The sequence below is a fragment of the Macaca nemestrina genome, chromosome 2 (genome assembly GCF_043159975.1).
Source record: "Macaca nemestrina isolate mMacNem1 chromosome 2, mMacNem.hap1, whole genome shotgun sequence".
Classification (NCBI taxonomy): Eukaryota; Metazoa; Chordata; class Mammalia; order Primates; family Cercopithecidae; genus Macaca; species Macaca nemestrina.
The window spans coordinates 182,402,648-182,429,017 of record NC_092126.1 but is presented as its reverse complement, the minus strand read 5'-3'; the positions used below and the strand labels follow the sequence as shown (position 1 = coordinate 182,429,017).

Genomic DNA, 26,370 nt, shown 5'->3' with positions numbered 1-26,370 from the left:
AGAGGCAACCCTACAGAATGATCTGAGCATCTTCTTCCCCTGCGTTCTCACTTCTTTCCTCTTTCAAAGGTAAGTCCTCCGTCTTCACTGTCAACCTACTTCTTCTTTTCCTATTAGCATGTCCCCCCCTGCCTTTTTAAAAACAGTCTTTCTAATTCCTCTTGACAGTGCAAAATCCTCTCACATCACTTCATTGTTGTTGTTAGATGAATTATGTACTGAAACATAGTTATCTATTGTGGTAGGAAAATTATGAAAAACTTGGTACTAAAGCAAATTGATGATTATTTTCCTTTAAAATGTTGTGCTGGAGTATTTTCTAATATGACAATTCTTTCAGAAGACATACTTTGGTTTGATAACCCAGACAATTTACAGTTCTATAAAGTTTAAGACTAAATTGTAAAAACTATTATGAAGTATTTTTTTTCTTGGCCTAGTAGGAAAAAAATCTCTAAAGTTATATTTTACTACCCTCCAGGGCATTAACCAATTTTGTATGCAACTTAGTAATCTGTTCCGAATTGACTATATGAATTTCTCTTTTTCAGATACTCTAGAAACAAGCTCTCTCTCTCTCTCTCTCTCTCTCTCTCTCTCTCTCTCTTTTTAAAGCTAACTCCCTTATTAGTGAATTATGTAAAACTTCAACAAGTACTAACAAACAGCACTTGTCTGGGAATTAGGCTTTTTCACCATCAACCTTTCCACAAGCAAACAAAGAGGAGACTTCTTGGAACACAGGACAGAAAGACAGAAAATAAATAAGTATGAGTTGATGTGTTGACATTTTCTTAACTAGTCTTTTGGAGAAATAACATCAGAACATAAAATTTTAAACCAAATAAAAATACTCCTCTAGACTCCAACTCAGATTTCTCTAACTAAAAGCTAACAGTTTGTAAGTGCTGATAATGTGACAGGTATTTTACATGCTTTATCTCATTTAATTTTCATAATCACCTGATGAAAGATATTTTAGCTTCAGAATATTGTTAAGGAAACAATATTCAAGCCCTTAGAGCAGTTAAAAGACTTCCTTTAGATTTCATAACATGTAATATGTGGCAGAGTCATAATTTCAACACAGATCTGTCCAACTCCAGCCCCTACATTCTGAACTACTATGCTACCCTCTCAGTAGCTTTAATTAAACTATTACCCAAAAAAGTAATTATGAGGACAGCTCAATACCAGTCATCACTGTGGCTTCCAGCCAGTCTCTGCAGCACATCCATCATAGGCAGTAAGTACCCAGCAAGCCACACCGAGATCCCTCCAGAGGAAAGGACAACACTACCTTCCAAGAGACAAACCACTCAAGGCAGACATGCAGTAAAAGCAATTTGCCACTTTCAGACATTCCACAGCAGCAAACTAGTCTCAAAACAAAGCATAAAAATAAAAAATGAAAAATTGAATAAAATTTAAACTAACGTGCTTCTTCCTCTGAACTTATATATCCTCACATATTTCTTTATTTTAGCCTTCATTGCTTTGTGCAAAGATTTTGTTCACAGTGACGGTGTCTCAGTCTCTCCTTGAGTTTCTATCCCCAGTGCTCAGTTTGGTGCCTAGCACAGAGAGGTACCCAGTGCCTACTAGACGAACAGAAATATATACTTGCCTGAATGTAAAAAGAAACCTGCAGCATAATCAAGGTATTTACAGATCTAAAGGAAAGTACCAACATAATAAGGATGACATCATAGAGTATAGGAAAAAAGAAATTAGTCAGCTCATTGATGTTACTAGTTAGTGGAAAGCTTCTGACCAGTATGTTGGGAGTTCCTTGGGAAATAGATCCCTAGGTTGGAAATGGCTACAATAAGCTATCATGGCTAGATGATACTGGCTGCTGAGATCATCCAACTTTCTCTTTTTGATTTCAAGCTTGTAAAAGAAACTTTTGATTATAACTCCCTACAAATTTTCCTATGAGGAAAGAATGCATGAGCCAGTCAATGCTATAATAATTGATTGGTCTGTTGGCACATATATTTCTCACTTTTAAATAGATCAATAGGCATCCTAGAGACTTTATTGTCTTTTATGGTTTGGTAAGCATGACTGGCCTCAAGAGACTTCTCCTTCCTGGGAGCTCTGGTCTGGACCTGGCCTGGCCTACGCAGCACAGATCACACACCCGGGACTGCAGGGAAAGCCATAAAGGTGACACTCCCACCTGCCATACAAGCAAGCAGCCGGGCCTCTTTGATGTTCCTGTCTTACTCTGAGTGACGTCAATACTGTTTTCTTCCCAGATATGATAGGATACCTCTTCTAATGCAGTGGTTCAGGGCTCTTAAAAGTAATAACTGAGCACTTTGACACCCTGATGCTCTAAGTAGTAAAAACATCTGCTTGTCTCTAGAACTTCCCTCAATCCTCTAAGCAATGAAAGTATTTCAATTTTGCACATCTGAGAATGTTGATTCATAGGTAATTCCCAATATTATTTATAAAGAAATCAAAACAGTAAAATATGCTAAAATATCAAATGATGGTTACAAGATAGAATCAAACAATAAGAGGGTCACCTACTGATCAGAACTCATCACACCATATTCCCCCTTGCTCTTGATGAGCCTTCAGTCATTCTGATAGACTCGCAGACCATAGGCACCTGCTCTGTTTCTGGTCTTTTCCTTCTCTCTGCAATGCCTCTTATTACCTCCCAGCCCTTATATCTTCCACATACACATGTACACACACATATAGATACCTTCTTCACCTGGCTATTTCTTTTTTACTTCAGCTTAGCTGTCATCTCCCAGGGAAACTTCTTTTTAACATGAAGACGTGATTGGTGCTCATGTTCTATCTCCCCAACAACTTTATAAGCACAATTATTTTTTGGCTCTATGTCCCCACCATCTAGCACAATGCCTGGCTCATAGTAGTTCAATATAGGCTTGTGAAAATAATGAAGAAACAAATGGTCAATTTTGTTCCCTAACGTAGGCAGATAAGACAATTGAATGTATGCCACTTAAACAACGGTACATGATATGCCTGACTTAATCTGAAGCATTTTCAGACTCTAAATATAACAGAGCAATTTTTAACCCTAAAGAACATTCATATTAGCTTCATATATTTGCATCTTCTGGTTAATAATTTTAGAGACATTGTTTCCTGGCCACAGCCCAGCTCTGTAAGGATGTGCATGCTCTTCCAAGTCTTAGAGTGATGGACCATATCGACCTCTCCAGAAAGGTGGGTTTCTTTTTGGGATTTTTGCACAACCTATTAAACTTACTTCTAGCGTAAATATGATTCTAAGATGAAAAAAAAAACTATAAGAAAAAAAGAAAAAGAGGGCGGAAGAAAGGTTATGTCAGTTAGCACTTCAGTTGGTTCTTAGGTTATGCAGAAAATCAGACAAGGAGAGTTAGGCATTTACTGGGAACCTACCATGTGCCTTGCATGACTTTTCAAATGATAGGGAAAAGATCAAGAGAAATGTTCCTGGATCAAGAAATGTATGCAAATCAGGCAGCCTGGAATAGATTACTGGTGTTACTCTTTATTGGCAAAATATTATTTGCCTCCCAATGTTTCCATTGGACATCTAAATATAATACTTCTATTATAATCTACCTTGTCTAGTACAGATAAGTTCATTAAAGAAGATAAAATGCCTCAGAGAGATGTTATAATTTGTTACCATGTTTTTGTCCTGGAAAGAGAACTCAAATAAGTGCTTGAGATACCAGAAAACCATCTATTTTGAGGGCCAAGAACATCACTGTGACCCAGAACAGACTGAGTTCTGGCATGGTAATGGAGTACAAAGATATCTCAGGATGACGGACAGAATAAAAGAAAACAGAGAGGCCAAGGAAATTCATGAGAAGCAGAATACATACTGGCAGATCAAATAGTATCTGATTGAAGAAAGCTGTGCTGGCTCTCCATACTTAGCAACTCCAAGTTAACTAACCACCACTGGATCATCATCTGTCATCTTTTGAACTGGACTCAGGCAGCCGCTATACAGAGGAGAGTTTCTGTGTCTGACAGCTATTTCCAAAGACATCAATCATGTGGAGGTGAAATTTACCCTTTCTTATTCTCTCCCCTCAGATGCCCTGATTGGCTGTTTGATGCATATATATTTTAAAATTTAAAAATAGTGCTATCACATTTCATCGAGATCAACCAAAATAAGGATGTTTTGGAGAAACTCAGATATCTCTTCTTTAATAACTTCTTCTAGGAAGAAGATACATATTGAAAAGACCTGAAGCTAAATACATAAATTGGGTGTACCAGATAGATATATTGTTGATTCACTTCAAATACATACTACTAAATTAACTAATGAGGACATATTTCCAAAGACATCAATCATGTGGAGGTGAAATTTACTCTTTCTTATTCTCTCCCCTCAGATGCCCTGATTGGTTGGTTGATGCATATATATTTTAAAAATTAAAAATAGTGCTATCATATTTCACCAAGGTCAACCAAAATAAGGATATTTTGGAGAAACTCAGACATCTCTTCTTTTGTAGTTTCTTCTAGGAAGTAGATACATATTGAAAAAGCCTGAAGCTAAATATATAAATTGAGTATACCAGATGGATACGTTGTTGATTCACTTCAAATGCATACTACTAAATTAACGTAATGAGTACATTTTAAAAGAGGTGCACAGCAAATAAAAAACTTCATGTGCATATAAATGCTTATGAAGAGAGAGAGAGAAATGGCATATTATATATCCTATAGACTATCTCAGTGCTATACATTCATTTATACACAGCTCAGAATATAAATACACCCAAAAGTTACAAATAAATTGTATCAGTTGGTTAATTCCTGACAATGCTGAATAATTTTGAAAACTGTACCTAGATTAGCAATTGTGGGTGACATCAGTAATATGGCTGACTAGAGACACCTGGCACTCATCCCCACACTACAAGAAAGGATCAAAGCAACCATAAAAATAAACAATGAGAGAAGAAATAAGGAACAAAGAATATACAAAACAACTAGAAAACAAACAACAAAATGACAGACGTTCTCAACTGAATTACAACCTTGAAGTTAAATAGGTTAAATTCTCCATTTAAAATATATTGACTGGCTGAAAGGATTAAAAAAAAAAAAAAAAAAAGACAAACTATATGCTGCCTACGAGAAACTTACATGACCTATAAAGACACATAAAGATCTAAAGTGAAGGGATGAAAGCATATATCTCACACAAACAGAAACCAAAAGCAAGTGGCAGTAACCATGCTTAGAAAAAACAGACTTCAAGTCAAAAGTTGAAAAAAGAGACAAAGAAGGACATTATATAATAATAAAGGAATCCATTCAGCAAGAAAATGTAACAATTATAAATATACCTGTGCCCAAAATGGAGCACCAAGATATATAAAGCAACTATTATTAGATCTAAACAGAGAGATAGACCCCAATATAATAACAGTTGAGGACTTCAACACCCCATTATCTCCCTAGAACAAATCATCTAGAAAGAAAAATCAACAAAGGAACACCAGATTTAAACTGCACCACAGACTAAGTGGCCCTCACAGGCATTTACAGAACATTTCACTGAATAGATGCACAGCTGCAGAATACACACCGTTTTTATTAGTACATGGAATATTTTCCATGACTGACCATATGTTAAGACACAGAACAAGTCTCAAAAAAAATTTTTGATCAAAATTATATCAATTATCTTATCTGACCACAATGGAATTATACTAGAAATCAAAACAAGAGACAAATTTAAAACTATACAAATAAAGGAAAGTTAAACAATATGCTCCTAAATGATCAATGGGTGAAGAAATTTAAAATAAAAACAAAATATTCCTTGTAACAAATGAAAATAGAAACACAACATACCAAAACCTGTGGGACACAGCAAAAGCAGTAGTAAGAGGCAAGTTTATAGCAATAAATGTCTACATCAAACAACCAAAACAATTTCAAATAAACAACTTAACAATGCATCTCAAATAACTAGAAAGGCAAAAACAAACCAAACCAAAAAATTAGTAGCAGGAAAGAAATAATAAAGATCAGAGCAGAAATAAAAGACATGGAGACCAAAATAAATATACAAAAGAGTAGCAAAACAAACAGTTGGTTTTTTGAATAGATAAAAATCAGCAAACCATTAGCTAGACTAATGGTCTATAGCATTCTACCATTACTCAAAGTAATCTACAGATTCAAAAAAAGAGAGATAGAGGACCCAAACAAATAAAATCAGAAATGAAAAAGCAGACATCACATCAAATACCACAGAAATGGAAAGGATAATTACAGACCACTCTGAATAACCATATGCCAATAAATTTGAAAACCTAGTGGAAATAAATTCCTGAACACATATAACCTACCAAAATTGAACCAAAAAGAAACAGAAAACCTGAGCAGACCAACAACAAGTAACAAGATTAAATCAGTAACAAAAAGTCTACTGAAAAAGAAAAGTTCAGGACTGGATGACTTCAACACTGAATTCTACTGAACTTTTAAAGAAGAATGAATACCAATTCTTCTGAAATTATTCCACAAAATTAAAGCAGAAAAATTTAATTATTCCAAAACCAGACACGCACATGACAAAAATTGAAAACTACAAGGCAAAATCCCTGATGAACACAGATGCAAAAATCCTCAACAAAATATTAGCAAATCAAATCCAATAGCCCCTCAAAAAGATAATACACCATGACCAAGTAGGATTTAGCCCAGGAATGCAAGGATTGTTCAACATACGCAAATCAATAAGGATGAAACATCACATCAGCAGAATGAAGGATAAAAACCATATGATCATCATAATGATACAGAAAAACTATTTAATAAAATTCAGCATGCCTTCATGATTAAAACCCTCAAAAAATTAAGTAGAGGAAAAGCACCTCAATACAATAAAGTCCACATATGACAATGCCACAGCTAACATCATACTGTATGGGGAAAAGTTGGAAGCATTTCCTCTAAGAACTGGAACAAGGCAAGAATGCCCACTTTTACCACTGCTGTTCGACATAATACCAGAAGTCCTATCCAGAGCAATCAAGCAAAAGAAATAAATAAAAGGCATACAAGTTGGAAAAGAGGAAGTCAAATTATCCCTGTTTGCTGATCATGTGGTCTTACACTGAGAAAAACCCAAAGACTCCATTTAAAAAACTCCTAGATTTGATGAATGAATTTAGTAAGGTTGCAGGATACAAAATCAACTTACAAAAATCCCGTGGCATTTCTATACACAAGTAACAATTTAGCTGAGAAAAAAAAAAAAAAAAAAAAAGGCAATCCCATTTACAATAGCTACAAGAAAAATAAAATATGTAAAAATAAATTTAACCAAGCAGGTAAAAGACCTCTGCAAGAAAAACTACAAAACACTGATGAAAGAAATTAAAAGGGATACAAAAAAATGGGAAAACATCCCATTCTCCTGCATCAGAAGAATTAAAATTGTTACAGTGACCATACTACTCAAAGCAATCTACAGATGTGAAGCAATCCTTATCAAAATGCCAATGACATTCTTCACAGAAATAGAAAAGAAAGTCTTAAAATTGGTATGGAACCACAAAAGACCCCAAATAGCCAAAGCAATCCTGAGAAAAAATAACAAAGCTGAAGGTATGTATCATACTACTAGACTTCAAATAAAGTACAAAGTTGTAGTCATCAAAACAGCCTGGTACTAGCAATAAAAACAGACACACAGATCAATGGAACAGCATAGAGAATCCAGAAATCAATCCATATATACAACCAATTGATTTTTGGCAAAAGTGTCAAGAACATATACTGCAGGAAGGACACTCTCTTCAATTAATGGTGCTGGGAAAACTGGATATCCATATGCAGAAGAATGAAACTAGACCCCTCAGCTCTCACTCTATACAAAAAATCCACTCAAAATGGATCAAAGACCTAAATGTCAGACTTGAAAAACTATCAAATACTAGAAGAAAACATTGGGAAAACACTTCAGGACCTTGGTCTTGAAAAAGATTTTATGAATAAGACCTCAGAGGTATAGGCAACAAAAACAAAAATAAACAAATGGAATCATATTAAACTAAAAAGCTTGTGCACAGCAAAGGAAACAATCAACAGAGTAAAAAGGTAACCTGCAGAATGAAAGAAAATATTTGCAAACTATTTATCTGACATGGGATCAATATCCAGAATACAGAAGAAACTCAAATATCTCCACAGCAAAATAATAATCCAATTTAAAAATGTGCAAATGATCCGAATCGACATTTCTCAAAAGAAAACATAGAAATGGCCAAAAAATATATTTTAAAATGTTCAACATGTTCATCAACAGGGATATGCAAATCAAAACCAAAATGAAGTATCATCTAATGCCAGTTAGGATACCTATTATCAAAAAGACAAAAAATAGCAAATGCTAGTGAGGATCCAGAGAAAGGTGATTCTTACATACTTCTGGCGGGAAGGTAAACTTGTATAGCCACGGTAGAAAACAATATAGAAGTTCCTCAAAAAACTACAAATGGAACTACCATATGATCCAGCAATCCCACTACTGGGCATTTATTCAAAACGAAGGAAATTAGTATATCAAAGAGATATCCACACACCCATGTTTATTTATTTCAGCACTACTCACAACAGCCAAGATACGGGGTCAACCTGGCTGTCCAACAACAGATGAATGAATTAAGAAAATGTGGTATACATAAGCAACCAAGTAGTTTAGCTTCCAAACTCTTTTTTTTTTTTTTTTTTTTTTTTTTTTTTGAGACGAGTCTTGCAGTGCCGCCCAGGCTGGAGTGCCGTGGCGCGATCTCGGCTCACTGCAAGCTCCGCCTCCTGGGTTCACGCCATTCTCCTGCCTCAGCCTCCGGAGCAAGGGGGACCACAGGCGCCCACCACCGCTCCCGGCTAATTTTTTGCATCTTTTTTTAGTAGAGATGGGGTTTCACCGTGTTAGCCACATTACCGGTGTGAGCCACCCTGCCCGGCCCCAAATGCATTTTAAAACATTTTTTCTCTTCTCCTTTCTTCCCAGTCTCAAGTTGTAACCTTGAAAAAAACTGTAGGAGCCTTTTCCCCCTTAGTTTTAAAATACAGCCCTGAAACATACTCTGAAACTTCACTCCCTCCTACCATCTCCCACCATGTACTCCCTTACCCCATGCACGTTTATTTAACTGCATGCTTATATCTAATTACATGCTTACTTAGAAGTTCCAGGGGCTAATCTTGAGACAGACCAAGCATGGAGACGCAGCTGCAAAATTCCAGAGATTATCTCAAGACAGTCAACAACCCAGCCATTGTTGAGATGACGCCAGCTGCGCTCCTGGTGGACCATGGCTCGAGATAGCCACTGGAACAAGACATGCAGACCTTGTACCCAGCACCCCTCCTGCATGCCTCCCATTGCCAATTTCCTTTTTCAATCCCCTCTTCCCAGCCTGAAGTTTGAATCATTTCTGGAGGTTAAGCTGGCCGCTTCCCCCACTGCTAGCTTTGGAAATAAAGTCACTTTCCTTTCACTGCACATCGTCCTTGTTACCGGCTTTGCAAGCAGTGAGCAGCCAAGCCTCCCCTCAGTTACACATACACAATGGAATACTATTTAGCCATGAAAAGGAGGAAATCCTGTGATTCACAGCAACACGGATGGACTGGAGGACGTTATGTTAAGTGAAATAAGCCAGGAACATAAAGTTAAACAGCCTGTGAGCTAAATCCAGCCTACTACCCATGAGTTAATGAATTTTACATTTTTTAATCGTTGAAAAAACCAAAAAAAGAGCAATATTTTGTGACATGTGAAAATTATATAAAATTCAGTGTCCATAAATAAAGTGAAACACAGCAAACCTCATTAACTTACAACATATTGTCCATGTCTACTTTTACCTGATAGTGGCAGAATTGAGTAGTTGCAACAGAGACTTTAGAGCCTGCAAAGTTTAAATTATTTGCTACCTGACTCTTAATAGAAAAGTTTGACAAACCCTGATCTGAAAAAGTCAGACAGTGATATTGGAAGTGATGTAAGATTTGAGTTATGCTCCCCTGGACCTACGGCCTGCCATATTTACTAACCTATCTCCCAATTCAATGGACATTAGAGAAAGTGCCAAAAAGTACCTGTCATTTTCCTTGGGGGACCTGAAAATAAAAATTGAAAATATTAAACAGAGTTTGAGACAGGTATTATTGTCACATCATTCATCAAAGTACAAGTTCTTTGTGTATTTCCTCTGAATTTCTTTGAAATACCACCTTAAATAAAAATGCTTGCATAGTATCAGATACTGACAAATTCCTATAGATTGAAGAAAGTGAGCAAAGGTGAAAAAAGCATTCTATTTTAAAGACATGGTCTTTACTTTCTTCTAAATTTTAAAAATACTTTAAAACAATTCACATATGGTTATTTCTTCATCAAGAAACTTTTTTCAGTAAATCAGCAGAGAACTCCAGTTGTTGGCTTTAACAAAATTGGGAACCTTCTTTTTTGGGATACAACATGTTATGTAGTATTAAAATCAGATGGTACACTGTAAAGTAGTAAGGGTTTAGGTAAAGTCAGGACCGACTAATCCACAGGATACTGCACAAACTTTAATATTTATTATTTTATGTAGCAGATGCTTAAATAGAACTTTCCATGTGCCAGGAACTGTGCTAAGCATTATACAAAACTTAGTTGATTTAATCTTCATTAAGATTTATTAGTATCCTCATAATATAGGTGTAGAACCATGGAACAAAGACGCTAAATAATTTGCTGATGGTATTTCAAAAGTATTTTTTTAATAAAGCAGGATTAAGGTAAACTGTCTTTTTTATACAAATGAGAAGTTAAATCCTGGAAATACACCCAAAAGCATCCAGCCAGAAGTGCAAAGGCAGGATTTGAAGCCAGGCAAGTTGGCTCCAACGACTGTGTTGCCCTTCATGTGCTGCCAAATAAGGGAGGCCTTCAAAGGCCTCACATTCTCAGGTTCTCATCTGAGCTTACAACTGGAGGCAGCATCCTGTTTGAAAACTGCTAAAGTTGAACGGGGGCTACTGGTCATGATATGAGACTAGGTAAGTAGGTCAACTTTAAATATTTGGCCTCTTTCCACTAAGCCTGCATCACTAACTAGCTAAACAACACTGGGAAAATTATTTAAATTCCCTGTGCTCTGGTTTCCTTATTGGAAAATATGAGCATCGTAACTATCTCATAGCATTGATGTTGGAATTAAATAGTGTGTGTGTAAATACACATATATATATAAAGCCTGGCACACTGTAAATGCTATATAAGTGCTTGCTGTTATTTCTGGTAAACTCAGAAGTTTTGTCAAGAACAAGCCAAAGTTGAGATGGATAACATCTAAACTTGGGCTAGAGCATCACCTAAATCATGGCATTGAGTCTAGCATGAAGGTTCAGAGCAAGAAAAGCTATAAAGTCAGCTGCTTTGTTTCAAAATTCCTCCTCCACCCCAGTTTACAAACTCTTGGCTTTGGGTTAATATTTCATCCCTTTAAACCTGTTTCCTCCTCTTAAAAATGAGTATTAATAATATCTATCCTGAGAGGGTTGAAGATTAAGTGAGCTCAGCAATGTGGTATACTCAATATAAAATATTCACTCAGTAAAGTATTCACTCAGTAAATGTTCACAAGTATTATACTGTGGGTCTTAAGCAGGGAATAAATGTCTTTAAAAGAGGTGTCTGGTTTACTCAGATCTGCTATGTTTAAAACAAGGACTAATACATCCCTTCCAGAGTGGCCTCATACCAAGATGTCAAAATCACCACACTGACAAGCTTTAGGAAAACACTGGGGCCACATCTCGTCTGCCTTCAGGCTCCTATCAGTGCCAAGTAAGACCTACGTAACTTGTAGGCAGCAAGCGGGGGACATGAATCCCTGAATTCTTAACCTAGCCAACTTTAGACCTAATATATCTCTTTGAGTTATTATTTGGTCTTTTTCTAAATCAATTTCCTCACCTGAAAAACTAACATCAAGAATACTAATTTACCAGAAATAGCATTAAGTTACAGCATTCAAATCATTTATTGTTAGAATATATATGATAAATATAATGGACATTCCATTCAGAATAAAGAATGCTACTGAACATGTGCATATTTAGAACAAGTCTATTTACCTAAATTCAAGTACACGAATTTCCTTGTAGCCTGGTAACCCAGTAAATGCATTTTCAACCTGTTAAAAATACAAATAAAAATGATAACTATGTAGAAATATGGAAAAATATATAGAAAATAATGCTTTTAAGACTAGAATAAGAAGTGCACTGTTCACAACTATTAGACACTTATACACTTACCTAGGCATACCCAGGTCAGAAAGTGAAAGAAAAAATTTTACCTAAACACTGCCACATTTTTCTTTTTCATTTTGTCTTTTAAGGTTTTAATGTGCTTTAATATTAATTTTTTCCAAATTATTAAAAAGCATGCTCCTTGTTGGCAAAGCACTGTTTTTCCCTTACGTGAAGAAATGTGAAAAAAAAAATTGTTTCAAAAGAAGCTGTAATAGCTTTTTTTTTTTTTTTCTCTTGAGATAGAGTTTCACTCTGCTGCCCAGGCTGGAGTGCAGTGGTGCGATCTCAGCTCACTGCAACCTCCACCTCCCAGGTTCAAGCAATTGTCCTGCCTCAGCCTCCTGAACAGCTAAAATTACAGGCGTGCACCTCCATGCCCGGCTAATTTTTGTATTTTTACTAGAGACAGAGTTTCACCATGTTGGCCAGGCTGGTCTCGAATTCCTGACCTCAGGTGATCCACCTGCCTCAGCCTCCCAAAATGCTAGGATTACAGGCCTGTAATAGCATTTTTAAATGTTATTGTTTGGATTTGAAATCTGGCCACAGCACACACACTGACAAACAGTGTTTGTTTTCTATAAGTGTGAATGTGGCTGGTGGCATCTGTTTCCTGCTCCTACAATGAAAGAGAACCACAAACACACTCAACACTCAGATGAGAGGCTTTGTGGTCAGGTAACTCCGTTGGTCCAAAGACCGATTCATGAGCATCACATCTGCAGGAGCCAGTTTTATTACTGAGTCTTTAAAATCTAGCCATGTAACTCCAAATGAGCTTAGTGACTGGAGGTGGAAAATGGTATGCTAGATTGGACTAAAGACGTAAAAATAATCAGGTTGAGGCGGGTGGATCACAAGGTCAGGAGATCGAGACCATCCTGGCTAATACGGTAAAACCCCATCTCTACTAAAAATACAAAAAATTAGCCAGGCATCATGGCGGGCACCTGTAGTCCCAGCTACTCAGGAGGCTGAGGCAGGAGAATGGTGTGAACCCGAGAGGCAGAGGTTGCAGTGAGCCGAGATCACACCACTGTACTCCAGCCTGGGTGACATATTCTCTCTCAATAATAATAATAATAATAATAATAATAATAAAGTTAGGCATAAATGCATATTTTAACAAAAATAAACATTTAATCTGTAACATTTCAGAAGATGACAACCTCAGCAGATGGGTCACTATGGGGCCAACATCAGAACAAAGGAAATAAATTAATGGACTTTGGCAACATCTCTGGGCATCTGCTTTTAACCAAGTCCTCATATGAGGAGAGTGGGATTTTTTTAAAATCATGATTCACTGAAGATCTTTATGCCGTAAGAATAAAGAATCCAAAGCCAAAGAATGAAACTCTTTGGCCATAGTAATATGCCCTGTTTTACTCTCTGAAAGGAAATAAAAAACTGTTATAATTCTTGTAGGGTGGTGGGGAGGGGTAGAAGACATAGGACTAGAAATCAGAAGGCTGAGGGTTAGTCTCAGCTCTGTTTCTGCTGGCAGAGTGGCCATGCACAGGCCTTCTTTTTTCAGAACTAAGACTTCCCTGCCCACCTACCATATTGATTTTAAGATTAAAAGAAATGTACCTAAAAGCACTCCATTAACTGAAAAATGCTGTACAACTGTATGTTAGCATTACTACTAATCCCATCTTAGCATAGGCTTTGCCAGCTCTGGAGTCTAAACATGTATAGGTATCCAGTTGCAAGAAGTCATTCGACTTCAACATCGATATTAATAGTGAGTAAAATGTATCAAGGACTGCAATATGTCTGGTGCTTTGCTTTACTTCAAATCTCTGCGATGATCCCAAGAGATAATACATTATTCCTGTTTTATGGATGAGAAAATGGAGATTATAAGATATTAACTAACTTGGCCAAGATCACACATTTGGTGAGTGACTGAATCAGAATGTATTCAATCCCAGATCTCTCTAACACCGAAGCCCATATTTTTCCCATTGCATTACATTGCCCCTTCCTCTTTCCCCTGCCTCATGATGAATGTGCTTGAGAATTGGGACCAGGACTGGGAAAACTAAGGTTCACTATAACTTCTCCCTTGAATTAAAAGGAAGGGGACTCTGTAGAAGAAGAAGGAGTACTTTGAAAGGCAGTAGGAGACCTGATTTTCATTTCTGTTCCTAGAGAGACTACATGACAATGAACAAGTTGTTTGGCCTCCTGAGCCTCATCTGTAAAGCGGAGATGCTTGCCTACATGGCTGCTGTGAGCAAACAAATAGAAAATCACCTGTGGAGCACAAGGCACTATGTGAGGATCACACTGACACTGGCACTGCACTCAGGCACCAACACTCCCAGGCCCATCACAGTGACCTTCCCCTCTCTGATGTTGTACTTCGTGTTGTCCCAAATCTATTATGCCCCCACTTCTTATCCTTTACACACAGAGAGAGAGAGACACACACACACACACACACAAAGACTAATAGCTCCTAAACCTCATCCCCTCCAAGCAGGCTTTCTTTCTCCCTGTGTGTCTTCCAGTAATACCCAGAGAAGCTGCAGGAAAAATCTGTGTGATGGTGTCCTAAAGGGAGGGAGCTGGAGGATCCCCTTCAGTTTGAGACATGATCCCCTGCCTCTGCTGTTTCATGCAAAGTGACTGTTGATAGGCATTTCATTCCAGGTAAGGGGACAGGGAGTACAGAGATAGGCCAGAGAAGGAGGTGTTCCATGGAGGTTCAGAACCTTCAACACCCTCTAATCACCTCAACTCAATAGCTACCTGCCTCATAAAGTCCCTGATGGAGACATTTTTCAGAGTGTTATTGGACTTCTCTAAATCTGCAGTCATTCCATGCAATTGTGTACCCAAACACTAAGCTATATCAAAAGTTCCTTAATAAAGGACAGAGAAAACCAGACGGCCAGCCCAAGACACTCTTTGATGCCAGGTGGCCACTGGCCTGGCTGACATTTCTTCCACATACCATGCAGCCTTGCAAGTTGGCCACACCACTAGGAAAATGAATTGTCTGGCCTCCCCTTCCCACGTCTGATGGCTACAATAATGCTTTGGCTGAGAGATGCACATTTTTATTTCCCATCTGGACATAGTATCTGGGGAAGAAAATTAAGGTAATGGAATTGATAAACTTGGCTAAGGAGAACCCCGTCAAGAAGGAATGGGAAAAAATAAACAGTAAGGAATGATGTGCCCTGTCATCTGACAGACAGGGATAGATGAGCATTCAATGTCTTACTGCACAAAAGCAAAGGCAAACTAGATGGGGACCATGGGTCATTTCTGACGGAAAAAATCTTGAGTTTAAGTCCTATATAGAATTTTTCCAGAAAGTGAAGTTATGGGATGGTCTAATCCACAATTCTTTAAAGAAATCCCTTTTTAAAAATACCTCCAACTAAGGATAGGAGAAATATTTATTTTTCACTGGATGGCCTTTTATGCCTCCAAACTTTGTACCAGGTATGTGTTAACTATTCAAAAATTTTCAACTAAAAAATACTAAAGATGAAATTAAAAGACATTAAATGTAATGTTCCCTTAAGAAAAACAATACAGTATGTGTAATTTCTTAGAGAAGCTTATTTCTCCAAATATTTTCAAGTCAAAACTATGCCACAGGACACATTCTTCCTTGGCTGTGCAGCAAAAGTTGGAAATTGCATTTATTTTTTAGCAGATGGCAAGATTTTTCTTTCTGTGAAAGAATTCATCTGTCCTGTGACTTTTTACAGAGTTTTCTGAAGAAATGGCTGAGTAACCACTCCAGGAACCAAGTAGACAAACAACTTGAAACCTAAACCTATCTTTAAACAGTGTTGTAAATATGGGAAACTAACATAGCAGGCATACTGTCTTGTTTGTTTTTTTTTTAATCACCCACCTCTGAAATAAATTCTTCTTCAAGGTGCTGGTGGTGAAAGCTGGAGGAATCCTGTAGTTCTTCCCTGTACTCCTTCCCCAAAAGGTGGATGCTGAATTCTGCAATCTGTTCAGCTGCTGGTTTTGTGGCTTCTTCTATCACATTCTCAATTTCATTGCTAATCTGGATTTTCAGAGAAAGAACAATAAATGCCAAGGCTTATTCATTCAGTCAAAAAGCATTTATTGATTGTTTCAATGTGTCAGAACTGTGCTAAAGGCAGCCTCTGAAGATAACATTATTATACCGTATTTGACTTTGGAACAAATTGGGTAGACTTTAAGACATAGGCCAATACTGAAATTACTATGCATTTGTTCATTCCTTTGAACGCACATTGCACAGTTCAGGGCAAGGTAGAAAATTTTCCTTGGGAAACCATCAAGGTGAGTTTAAAAATAGTTGACTGCTATAATTATCATCTGAAAATAGCCTAGAAGGGTTGTTTCCAAACTTTTTTGTCTTAGAGCCCTTTATACTCTTAATAATCATTGAGGAATGCAATGTATGTGGGTCACACCTATACATATTTACCAAACAAAAGATTAAAAGATAAATTTAAAAAACATTAATTCATTTAAATATAATCATCTCAGTTCATGTAAAAATGAAGAAAATATTCTGCAAAATAAAAAAATAGTGAGAAGAGTCACATTGTTTATATTTTTGCAAATTCTTTAATGTCTAGCTTAATAGAAGACAGCTGGATTCTTCTATCTGCTTCTGTATTCCATTAGTTACAATATGTTGTTTTAGTTGACATACATGAAAAAAATCTGGTCACACAGATATCTATCAGAGAAGGGAGGAATATATTTAGATTTTTCAGATAACTGTGGATATTCTTTTTTGATGCTACACCTCACTCAACAAGCAGTAATTTCTTAAAGGTTAGTTGCTATGTGGAACCTGAACCCATATTCAACAAACTTTTTGTACTCTGTAACATAAAAACCCAGGCCTTCTACTGGCCAAAGCTGAAATAATTTAAGCAACAATAAATAACGGATTATAACCCAAAGAATAAATTAAATATCCATGAGTCTATACTGATATAATAAATAAATGATGAAACAAATAAGTGAAAGGGAAGTGACAACAGTTTCTTACAGAATAGTTTCAGTAATTAATAAAGGTAGAAAAAAATGATGGAAGTAGAAGATCACTACTAGAGTACCACAGTAATAATTATCACATGCAAAATACACTTAAGTGCATGTAATCCAAGTTTCTCCATTTTGATACATAAGAAAACCAGGGATTGAATAGGATGAATGACTAGCATAAAGAATCACAGCATGTCAATGACAGAGTCAGGAAGAGAATATCAGGGCTTTTTTCACTGTATCGTTTATCATGCCTGACGAATCATACAGTCAGAGACCTTTAAAACTTCAGAATGGGAAAGAACCTCAAAGATTCTACCACTCCTTCTGATGCTTGAATTTTCTTCATAATATCCTTGACAAATGGCTGCTTATCATCAGTTCGAATGGCTCTGATGAGAAAGAAGCATGCCTTTCAAACACAGACTACTACACTTCAAAAATGTTCTCATGGTTGGAAAGTTCTTAATATTAAACCCAAATTTACCTTCCTATAAATTCTACCATTGATCCAAATTCTATAACCTGTGACACATTTAAAACTTAGTTGCACAAAGCCCGTCGAATATGTACAGGCAGCTATCATGTCTTCCCTGACTTTTCACTAGTTCCTTTCCTCCATACATTTCTTAGGCTCTTAATATCTTTCTTAGAGAATGACACTCACAAGTGAAGTCTAGCCAATGAAAATATGCAATATGTTGTTTTAACAGAAATATATGAAAAAATCTAGCCACACATCTCTCTTACAGTAAACTGTATTTCAATTAAAACAATCTAAAATTACACTAGCTTTTGTCTTTTCAGTAACTGCATCATACTACTGATTCACAGTAAGACTAATATCAACAAAAACTCTTAGTCCTATGAAATTTTGCACAAGACTTTGCATTTTTTCCTTATTAAGCTTCATCATCTCACTAAATTTTCAAAGAGACCCGTTTCCAGTTTATTATTTTAAAAAATCTTGAGCAGTATTGCTGCTACGGAATACTGAAAACGCTAAGTAAATATTTTAATGGTTTTAATGCATAGTCTGCAAGAAAGTAAAAAGAAAACAAAACCAAACCAAGGTGTCAAAAAACAGGAATCCAGAGAGTTGAGTCAGTGTCGAAGGTGGCAGCTTCCATGGAGCATCTGCTGATCCTTTGTGACCTAGGCTTTAAGTTTAAATAGCACAAAGGGACAGAATACAAAGTAGAAGGTCTATACATGTTGACAAATCAGATCAAAGACTCCCACATAAAGAAAGGATTCTAAAAACTCAATGGACAGTTTGAACAACAGTAGATTAAGTTGAAAGAAGAATTAGTGAAGTGGCAGACATAACTGAAAGCAACACAGAGAGACACAGAAATTAAAGTAATTAAAGTAGTTAAGAGACATGAGAGAGAAAATGAGGAGGTCAGGCATATCTAATCATGAAAGATAACAGCTGAGAATTTCTCCAAATTTATGTTAGACATAAAGTTTCACATTAAGGAAATACAACAAATCCAAACCACAATAAATAAACATAAATACACATCCATACCCACTTTTGTGAAACTGCAGAATCTTAAATACAAAATCGTACACTAAATGTGTATATATATATGCATATACATATATACACAAACATATATACATACGTGAATATGTAGATACATACATATCTTAGAAACAACCAAAGAACACAACCAGATTACAAAGGGAGTGCCAAATGAACTGATAGTTCACTTCTCAGTAGCAACAACAGAAGCAGAAGATTGTAAAATAAAAGCTTGACAAAAAAAAACCTTCAATCCAGAATTGAACATAGATTTAAAACACCTTTCCAGAATTAGAATGAAGAAATTTTCAGATGATCAAAAGCTGAGATCAAAACAGTGAGAGACTTTCATTAAATTAATATCTGAATTATATATTTCAGAAGGAAAATTACCCAGAAGATAGATCTAAAATATTTTTTTAATTAGAAAATAAAATAGTAGGGCCAGGAGCAGTGGCTCGCACCTGTAATCCCAGCACTTTGGGAGGCCGAGGTGGGCAGATCACTTGAGGTCAGGAGTTCAAGACTAGCCTGGCCAACTGAAACCCCATCTCTACTAAAAATACAAAATTAGCTGGGCATGGTAGTATGCTCCTGTAATCCCAGCTACTCAGGAGGCTGAGGCAGGAGAATCACTTGAACCTGGGAGGCGGAGGTTTTAGTAGCAGAGATCCACTGCACTCCAGCCTGGGTGACACAGCAAGACTCCATTTCAAAAAAATAATAAATAAATAAAATAAAATAAATAAAATAGTAAACATCTGGGTAAATCTTAAACAAATTTTAGCTGTATAAGTAGAATATAATACAGTCTAATTAGTAGAATGAAAAAAGAGAAAGAACAAAAATACTGAAAAGTAGCATATAGGTCAGCAAAATGATCATTTGAATTACAATGTTCTACTGTTTCCACATTGCTCAGGATAAGAATAAAGATGTTGAAAAACTTAAAATTTGTTAAGTTAAACACACATTATAATTTATAGGATAACTCCCAACAGAACCAAAATATGGTATATAATTTCTAGAAGAGTAGATGGTAAAATGCATTAGGAAAATAGCTGCACAATAAAACTACCTTGGGCTTCATTTGAACCAGAGCTACAGGCAATCTAATTTTTGTTAGGTATCTCTATATTGTTGTGGTTCTATAAATTGGCTTAAATCCTCTGTTTTGGATATTAATGTTCCAATTGACTGCATACAATTCCTTAATTTCCATTAAAGTGAATTCTATCTATTCTATAAATGTTTTCAGATCTAAATCACAGCTATTCTGCCTCAGGTTCAAAGCTACAGTATCACTTTTTATTCATTCATTCACAAATATTTATCAAATGCCCGTATTTGCTAGCACCATCTACTTGGAACACGGCTATACTTAGCATAAAAGTATTGATTCAGGTATCCACTCAGGGATTACCACCAGACTTGTTCAGTGACAGGGAGGGTGATGAGGCAAAGTGGAGCGACTTAACCTGATTTCATGTAAGTTAAAACGTCCATGTTGGGAAGTGAAGGTGCAAGATAACTAAATTGCATCTTCCTAGTGACTATGTTTTGTCAGAGTTTGCTCTATGTTTAAAAAACAGCATTTGTGAACCCCCTAATTTTTTAAATGCAGTATTTAAATATCTAACAAAATGTTTCTATATTCCTGGGCAATGTGTAATTTTTTTGTTAATCTGTATATATCTTTTGTGAGAGACTCAGCTATAGGATTTAGTGTTGTTCAGTGGACAGGTTTCTATTAATTATGGTATATTCACAATGCACGGTACTTTTTGCCTTTTAAACTACATAAAATGTATAGTTTTACCCTCTGAAGAGCTAAGATCTGGTCTCTTAAGGGTTAGAAGAACATAGGCAAAACCACCATAGTAAATCATGTCACAGAGGCCACAAGAGGCAGTGGGCTTACCTCAATGACAGTCCATTTTATTTATAATTTGAAGCCCTCTCTCACCAAAAACTCTACAATAAGAGCAGATTTACTCAGTTCTCCAAGGAACCTCAAAATTGTTTTTAATGTACTGGTTTTAGAATTCACGTCATTTTTCTAACAGGGCACTACATGAAGTCCTGTGTAGTCCAGCAATGGGAGATAAACTCTCCCTTAATCTCTATGCTCCATGTTAGAAACTAAGTAACAAAACAGAGCATCACTCACACTCTCCTCTGGCCTTTCCAAGCTGCTGTCTGAGGCACCTTCATAGGAGTCCACCCCTGGATGTGGAACACTGAGAGCAGTGTCTAAGAAGAAAAGCAAAAACATATGCATGAATTCAGTCCCTGATTAAGTCAGAATTCCTATCAGGAAATAAGGAACTGACTTCAAAAACCATTCCCATAAATAGTTTGCTTTATTGTCCTGGAAATTCGGTGCTTTCTAACCTCAAGACACATTTGTATGGCGTCTTCTCAGAACAAGAAATAATTGTGGTGCATTCAACAAGCATATATGGAGCACCTACTGTATGCCAGACTCTGCACAAGACACTACGGACACAGAGACAACATTCCTATACTTAAGGAGCTATCTAGCAAAGGGGACATATACTAAAAGAAGTAACTCCTCTACCAGAGGGGGGAAGTGGGTAAAGGTTGGAAATTGGCTGTGAATTGACAAGTGTTAAAACTGGACCTTATCATGTTATTCTATTTTTGTAGATGTTTGAAATTTCTAACACAGAGAAGTTTGTGGGTTTTTTTTTTAATTAAAAATAAAGAAATGAATTACCAATTTACAAGAAATATACTGGTCAAAGGAACATGTTAAACTATACCACAGAATGCAACAAGAAAATCCTTCCTCTGGAAAACTCTCACAGGACGAATGACAAATGGTGGCATTAGAATGGTTCTACGTTTTGACATTAGTGGTAGCTACAGAGTGTTTGCCTTAAAATAATTCATTAGCTCATACATTTGTTTTCAGTGGTGTTCTGACTTGTATTATATACTTAACGATTAAGGATTTTTAGGTACTGACAACATTATGCCATAAATATTTAAAAATTACTTTTTCTTGAGAATTTTGAACAACATATAAAAAGAGAGAAATCTGATATTTTTAAAAAGTTAGCACAAAAAAATGTACTTTTTTGTGAGACTGTCTTAAACCATAAATAATTTAAAAAGAAAAGTGAATAAAGACACAAAAAGCATACCTCCCAATGTTGAAGTATCACCAACAGGAACTGGAGAAGACAGTTCAGGGCTAGAAAAAAAATGTTTGCAGTTAATGAAATGACAGACACATGAGGGTTTATTTTGGGATTTTGGAGTTGTTTTCCAAAAAGAAAAACACTAGATCACCAATTAAGGGCTCCCAAGCAAAAGTACCAAGAAGCAAAGGTTTTAAAATTAAAACTTCATAATTCATTTATTTTACATTTATTGATGCATACTCAACTAGAATCACCATACCTAGAATTCTTCCCTAGTTATCTTTTCATCACCCTGTTTTCTCTCTTCTCAGTTCTTATCACTATGTGAAATTTTATTTATCTTCTTATTTATCTCTGTCTCTAATGCCTTAGTCCTCTAGCACATTATTGCCCAAAAATGGTAGCCACTGGACACGTGTAGCAATTTAAATTAATTAAAATTAAACCAAGTTAAAAACTCAGTTCCTCATTTACACCTGCCACATTTCAGGTGCTTAATAGCTGCGTGTGGTTAATGGCCATCATACTGGACAAGATGGTAAAGAACATTTCCATCACCACAGATGTTCTGTTGAACAGGAATGCATTAAGAATCTAAACTGCATGAGATTGGAGACCTTGACTAATATATTCCTGCTGTATTTTCCAGTGCCTACAACAGTACCTGCCATTTAGTAGGCATTAAAAATATATTTTGGGGTAAATGAATACTATGTGCCAGGCAATGTAGAAGGTACTTGGCATGTAATTGTGAGCAAAACACCCATGGTATATGAAGGTTACAGTCTTACAGAAATTATACACACTAAGTCAATAATTACAGATGAGACAAGTAGCATAGACAAGAAAGTAGTGGCTGCTAGAAGGAACATAAAGCCACACACCTGATCTCATTGCAGAGATCACTGAAATCATAAAACCTATTTATGTAAAGAAAGTCAAGCTTAGAGGAAGTATTTGCTGTAGGCCACATTGCTAACAGGTATCAGGTATCCTAGCTGTCGTGTTACCATGCCACTCTGCAACTGCAAGCAAAGATAACAAGAGATCAGAAGATAATTTGAGAAAGCCCCTCCTCCTAAAGGAAAGAAAATAGGTTTCCACAAGTCCATATTTTCACATATCCCAAAGGTATAAAAGTTAGATTTGCAGTAATTTGGGAACATTATAGAATTTTCAAGTTTGTACACATGTCATAAGAGGAAAAGGGCTATTCCCTTAACTTTTTCCAAAGATATTGGATCAGTGATGATTGTCTGTTTTCAACTCATAGCAATTAAAAACGCTCTTCAGGTCGGGCATGGTGGCTTATGCCTGCAATCCCAGCATTTTGGGAGGTCCAGGTGGGTCAATCACCTGAGGCCAGCAGTTCGAGACCAGCCTGGCCAACATGGTGAAACCCTGTCTCTACTAAAAATACAAAAATTAGCTGGGCGTGGTGGCACATGCCTGTAATCCCAGCTACAGGAGCCCGAGGTATGAGAATCACTTGAACTCAGGAGGCAGAGGTTGCAGTGAGCCAAGATTGTACCGCTGTACTCCAGCCTGGGTGACAGAGGGAGACTCTGCCTCTACATAAATAAATAAATAAAAACTCTCTTCAATGCTACCAAGTCAACTTCCTAAAGCAATTTGATCAACAGTAAAAAATATCTCCTTCATAGATGTGTCCAGGTCTGTGACGTGTCCAGTAAGTCACATCTTCAGAGCCACACCTTTAGATCACCCTACTGCTCTCAATTAGATTACAGAGGTACTCAAAGCCTCGAGATAAACACGGCACACATTTGGAGGCATCAGTCTTACTAGAAGCTTAAACAGGTGAGGAGTTAAATAAGAACTGATGTATAATTTAAAACATTTTAAAATTATAAAAAACATGGCTATATTATGGAATAGAATATAAGTTTAAATGAATATGAAAATCAAATATGATAATTCAAAGACATTTGATGATTGGAGCTGGTAGGGGAGGGTCAGCTAGGGGCATGTTTTCTAAATGCCCAGGCTTTGGTAGAAAATTTGAGAAACATTAAGTTAAAAAAAAAAAAAAAACTTCATCATAAACATCCTTCTGGTTTTAAAAATTCTATCTAAAAAAGTAAGATGTTAAACTATTACACAAAACTCATCAGTATTGTTTATTTAGAGTACTTTTGCATAAAATTGCTTACTAAGTTTCATCTAGAAGAACCTAAAGGGTATGACATCTGGACAAGTTATTTTGATGAGCAGAGGACAGCATGAGGGATGAGGAAGCATCAGGAGGCTTCCTGGGTTATAGAAGATGGAGCTGAAAAAATGGGAATCGGATGCATTCGGAAGAAACATTAACATAATCAGGCCTGAATAGGGTCTATCAATTGTCCACATGGCAGTACTCCTTCTCAGTACCTTCATTTCATAGATGAAAGAAATAAGGTCCAAACAGGTAAAGCAACTTTACCAGGCTCACACAAAACTTCCTAACTGTATCCAGTTCTCTTTCAATGATAACAGCAAGAATAATTACAACTAAATTTACTGAACCCTCATCATGTGTCATACACTGCTAAGTGCTTTATTTAGGTTAACTAACTTAATTCTGGCAACCACCCTAAGAACGAGATCCTATGATCCCATTTAGACTGATGAGGAAACTAATGCTAGAAGAGGTTAACATTTGCTCAGGGTCACACAGCTAAGCCAATGGAGGAGCTGTGATGTAAAATAGGCCCACTGGATGCCAGAAACCTCACTCTTACTCACCTCAAGTCACTTCTTCACAACATGGCCCTGACATGATCCCTACTCTTTAGAAGGGTTTCACTTGGCCTTCATGATACTGGCCTATAAAAACCAAATGACCTAAAAGTCAATGTGTAAGGTCCCAGAAAGAGGAAGGGGAACCTGGTTACAGTTGGAGGCCTATGGAGAGAAACCAGATATAAGGATCACAGTAAGGCAAAGGTAGGAAAGCACAGCACAGCAACTAGAATAGGATGTTGGGATGAGGTAGCAGAGAAACCGGACTTCACCTGGGGTGAGTTAAACTGTCCCCGACATCAAATCAAATTTAAGCTAATTCTCTAACTAAGCAAGCATTCAGAATGGAGAAGTTTGATTACTTCAGTTGAACTAGATTTCACCTTGCTAAATTCAAAATAACATTATTTTAACAGTGGTAAGTAGGAAACTCTCAGTAATTTAAATCACTTGCCTACACTCCAACTCTTAATCCCTCACCCACCCACTCTCCTTTCAAGAGACAGTAAAGAACACTTAACAACAAGAATCCTTTTACATGTTTTCATTAAGTATTCCTCCTGCAGAGACCCTTTAAAATGTCACTCACAACAGCACTGGAACACGGAGGTGTCTTGAGTTTGGAAAGAGAAATACTACTTCATTTCTAAGTCAAACCACAAAGCCGAAGCTGTTCAGCTAAGATCTTTAGCTTAATACTAACAACATGCAACCCCTTACTATCTCCTTTCCTCAGCTCATCCAGCACGTTATTCATTCTTCACCACTATTACCTAATCATGTCAATGGAATTCAGGTGGGATTGTGTCAAAAGTTGCTCACAGCCACACAGAACATACATTTAAAGACAGTGTAAAACAAGCCAAGCACAGGTTCGTATGCAGATTCCTACTCCCCTTGATGACCTTCTATACTTTGCTTTGCTCTTGAATATGTTACTATAATCACATGTGACAGCAAAAGAATTCAAAGAAAGGAGTTAAGAAACCTGAGTGCTAGTCCTAGATGTATCACTAACTTTGTGTATGATTTAGGGAAATACCTTAGTTGCTCTGGGCCTCAAGAACTTAACCTTTAAAACAAGAACACCTCCATGTCTTCCTATTTCATGAAGGTGTTGACAAAAACCAAATAAAATATTATATGCAGAAGCATCATAAAAAGTATGAAACGCTAAACAAATATAAAACAGGGGTTAATGGGATAGTGACATATGTCATCCCAAACAGAATAAAACATTTGCTGAAAAAAAATATATATAGGCCAGGCGCAGTGGTTCACACCTGTAATCTCAGCACTTTGGGAGGCCAAGGTGGGCGGATCACCTGAAGTCAGGAGTTCAAGACCAGACTGGCCAACATGGCGAAACCCCATCTCTACTAAAAAACATACAAAAATTAGCCAGGCATGGTGGTACATGCCTGTAATCCCAGCTACTCAGGAGGCTGAGGCAAGAGAATCACTTGAACCTGGGAGGTGGAGGTTGCAGTGGGCCGAGATCAGACCACTGCACTCCAGCCTGGGTGACAGAGCAAGACTCTGTTGCAA

The 26,370-nt window shown here is 36.7% G+C and overlaps 1 protein-coding gene across 1 annotated transcript in view; it reads right to left on the bottom strand.

Moving 5' to 3' along the window:
• Window positions 1–26,370, bottom strand: part of LOC105477490 (interphotoreceptor matrix proteoglycan 2) — a 105,327-nt gene that overhangs the window by 35,080 nt on the left and 43,877 nt on the right. The window contains exons 5-9 of the mRNA XM_011734040.3: window positions 22,078–22,127; window positions 21,078–21,160; window positions 16,232–16,393; window positions 12,169–12,227; window positions 10,141–10,161 (exon numbers count right to left, since the gene is read on the bottom strand). Of these exons, the coding sequence (XP_011732342.2) occupies window positions 10,141–10,161; window positions 12,169–12,227; window positions 16,232–16,393; window positions 21,078–21,160; window positions 22,078–22,127 (375 nt within the window). The remainder of the gene's footprint in view (window positions 1–10,140; window positions 10,162–12,168; window positions 12,228–16,231; window positions 16,394–21,077; window positions 21,161–22,077; window positions 22,128–26,370) is intronic.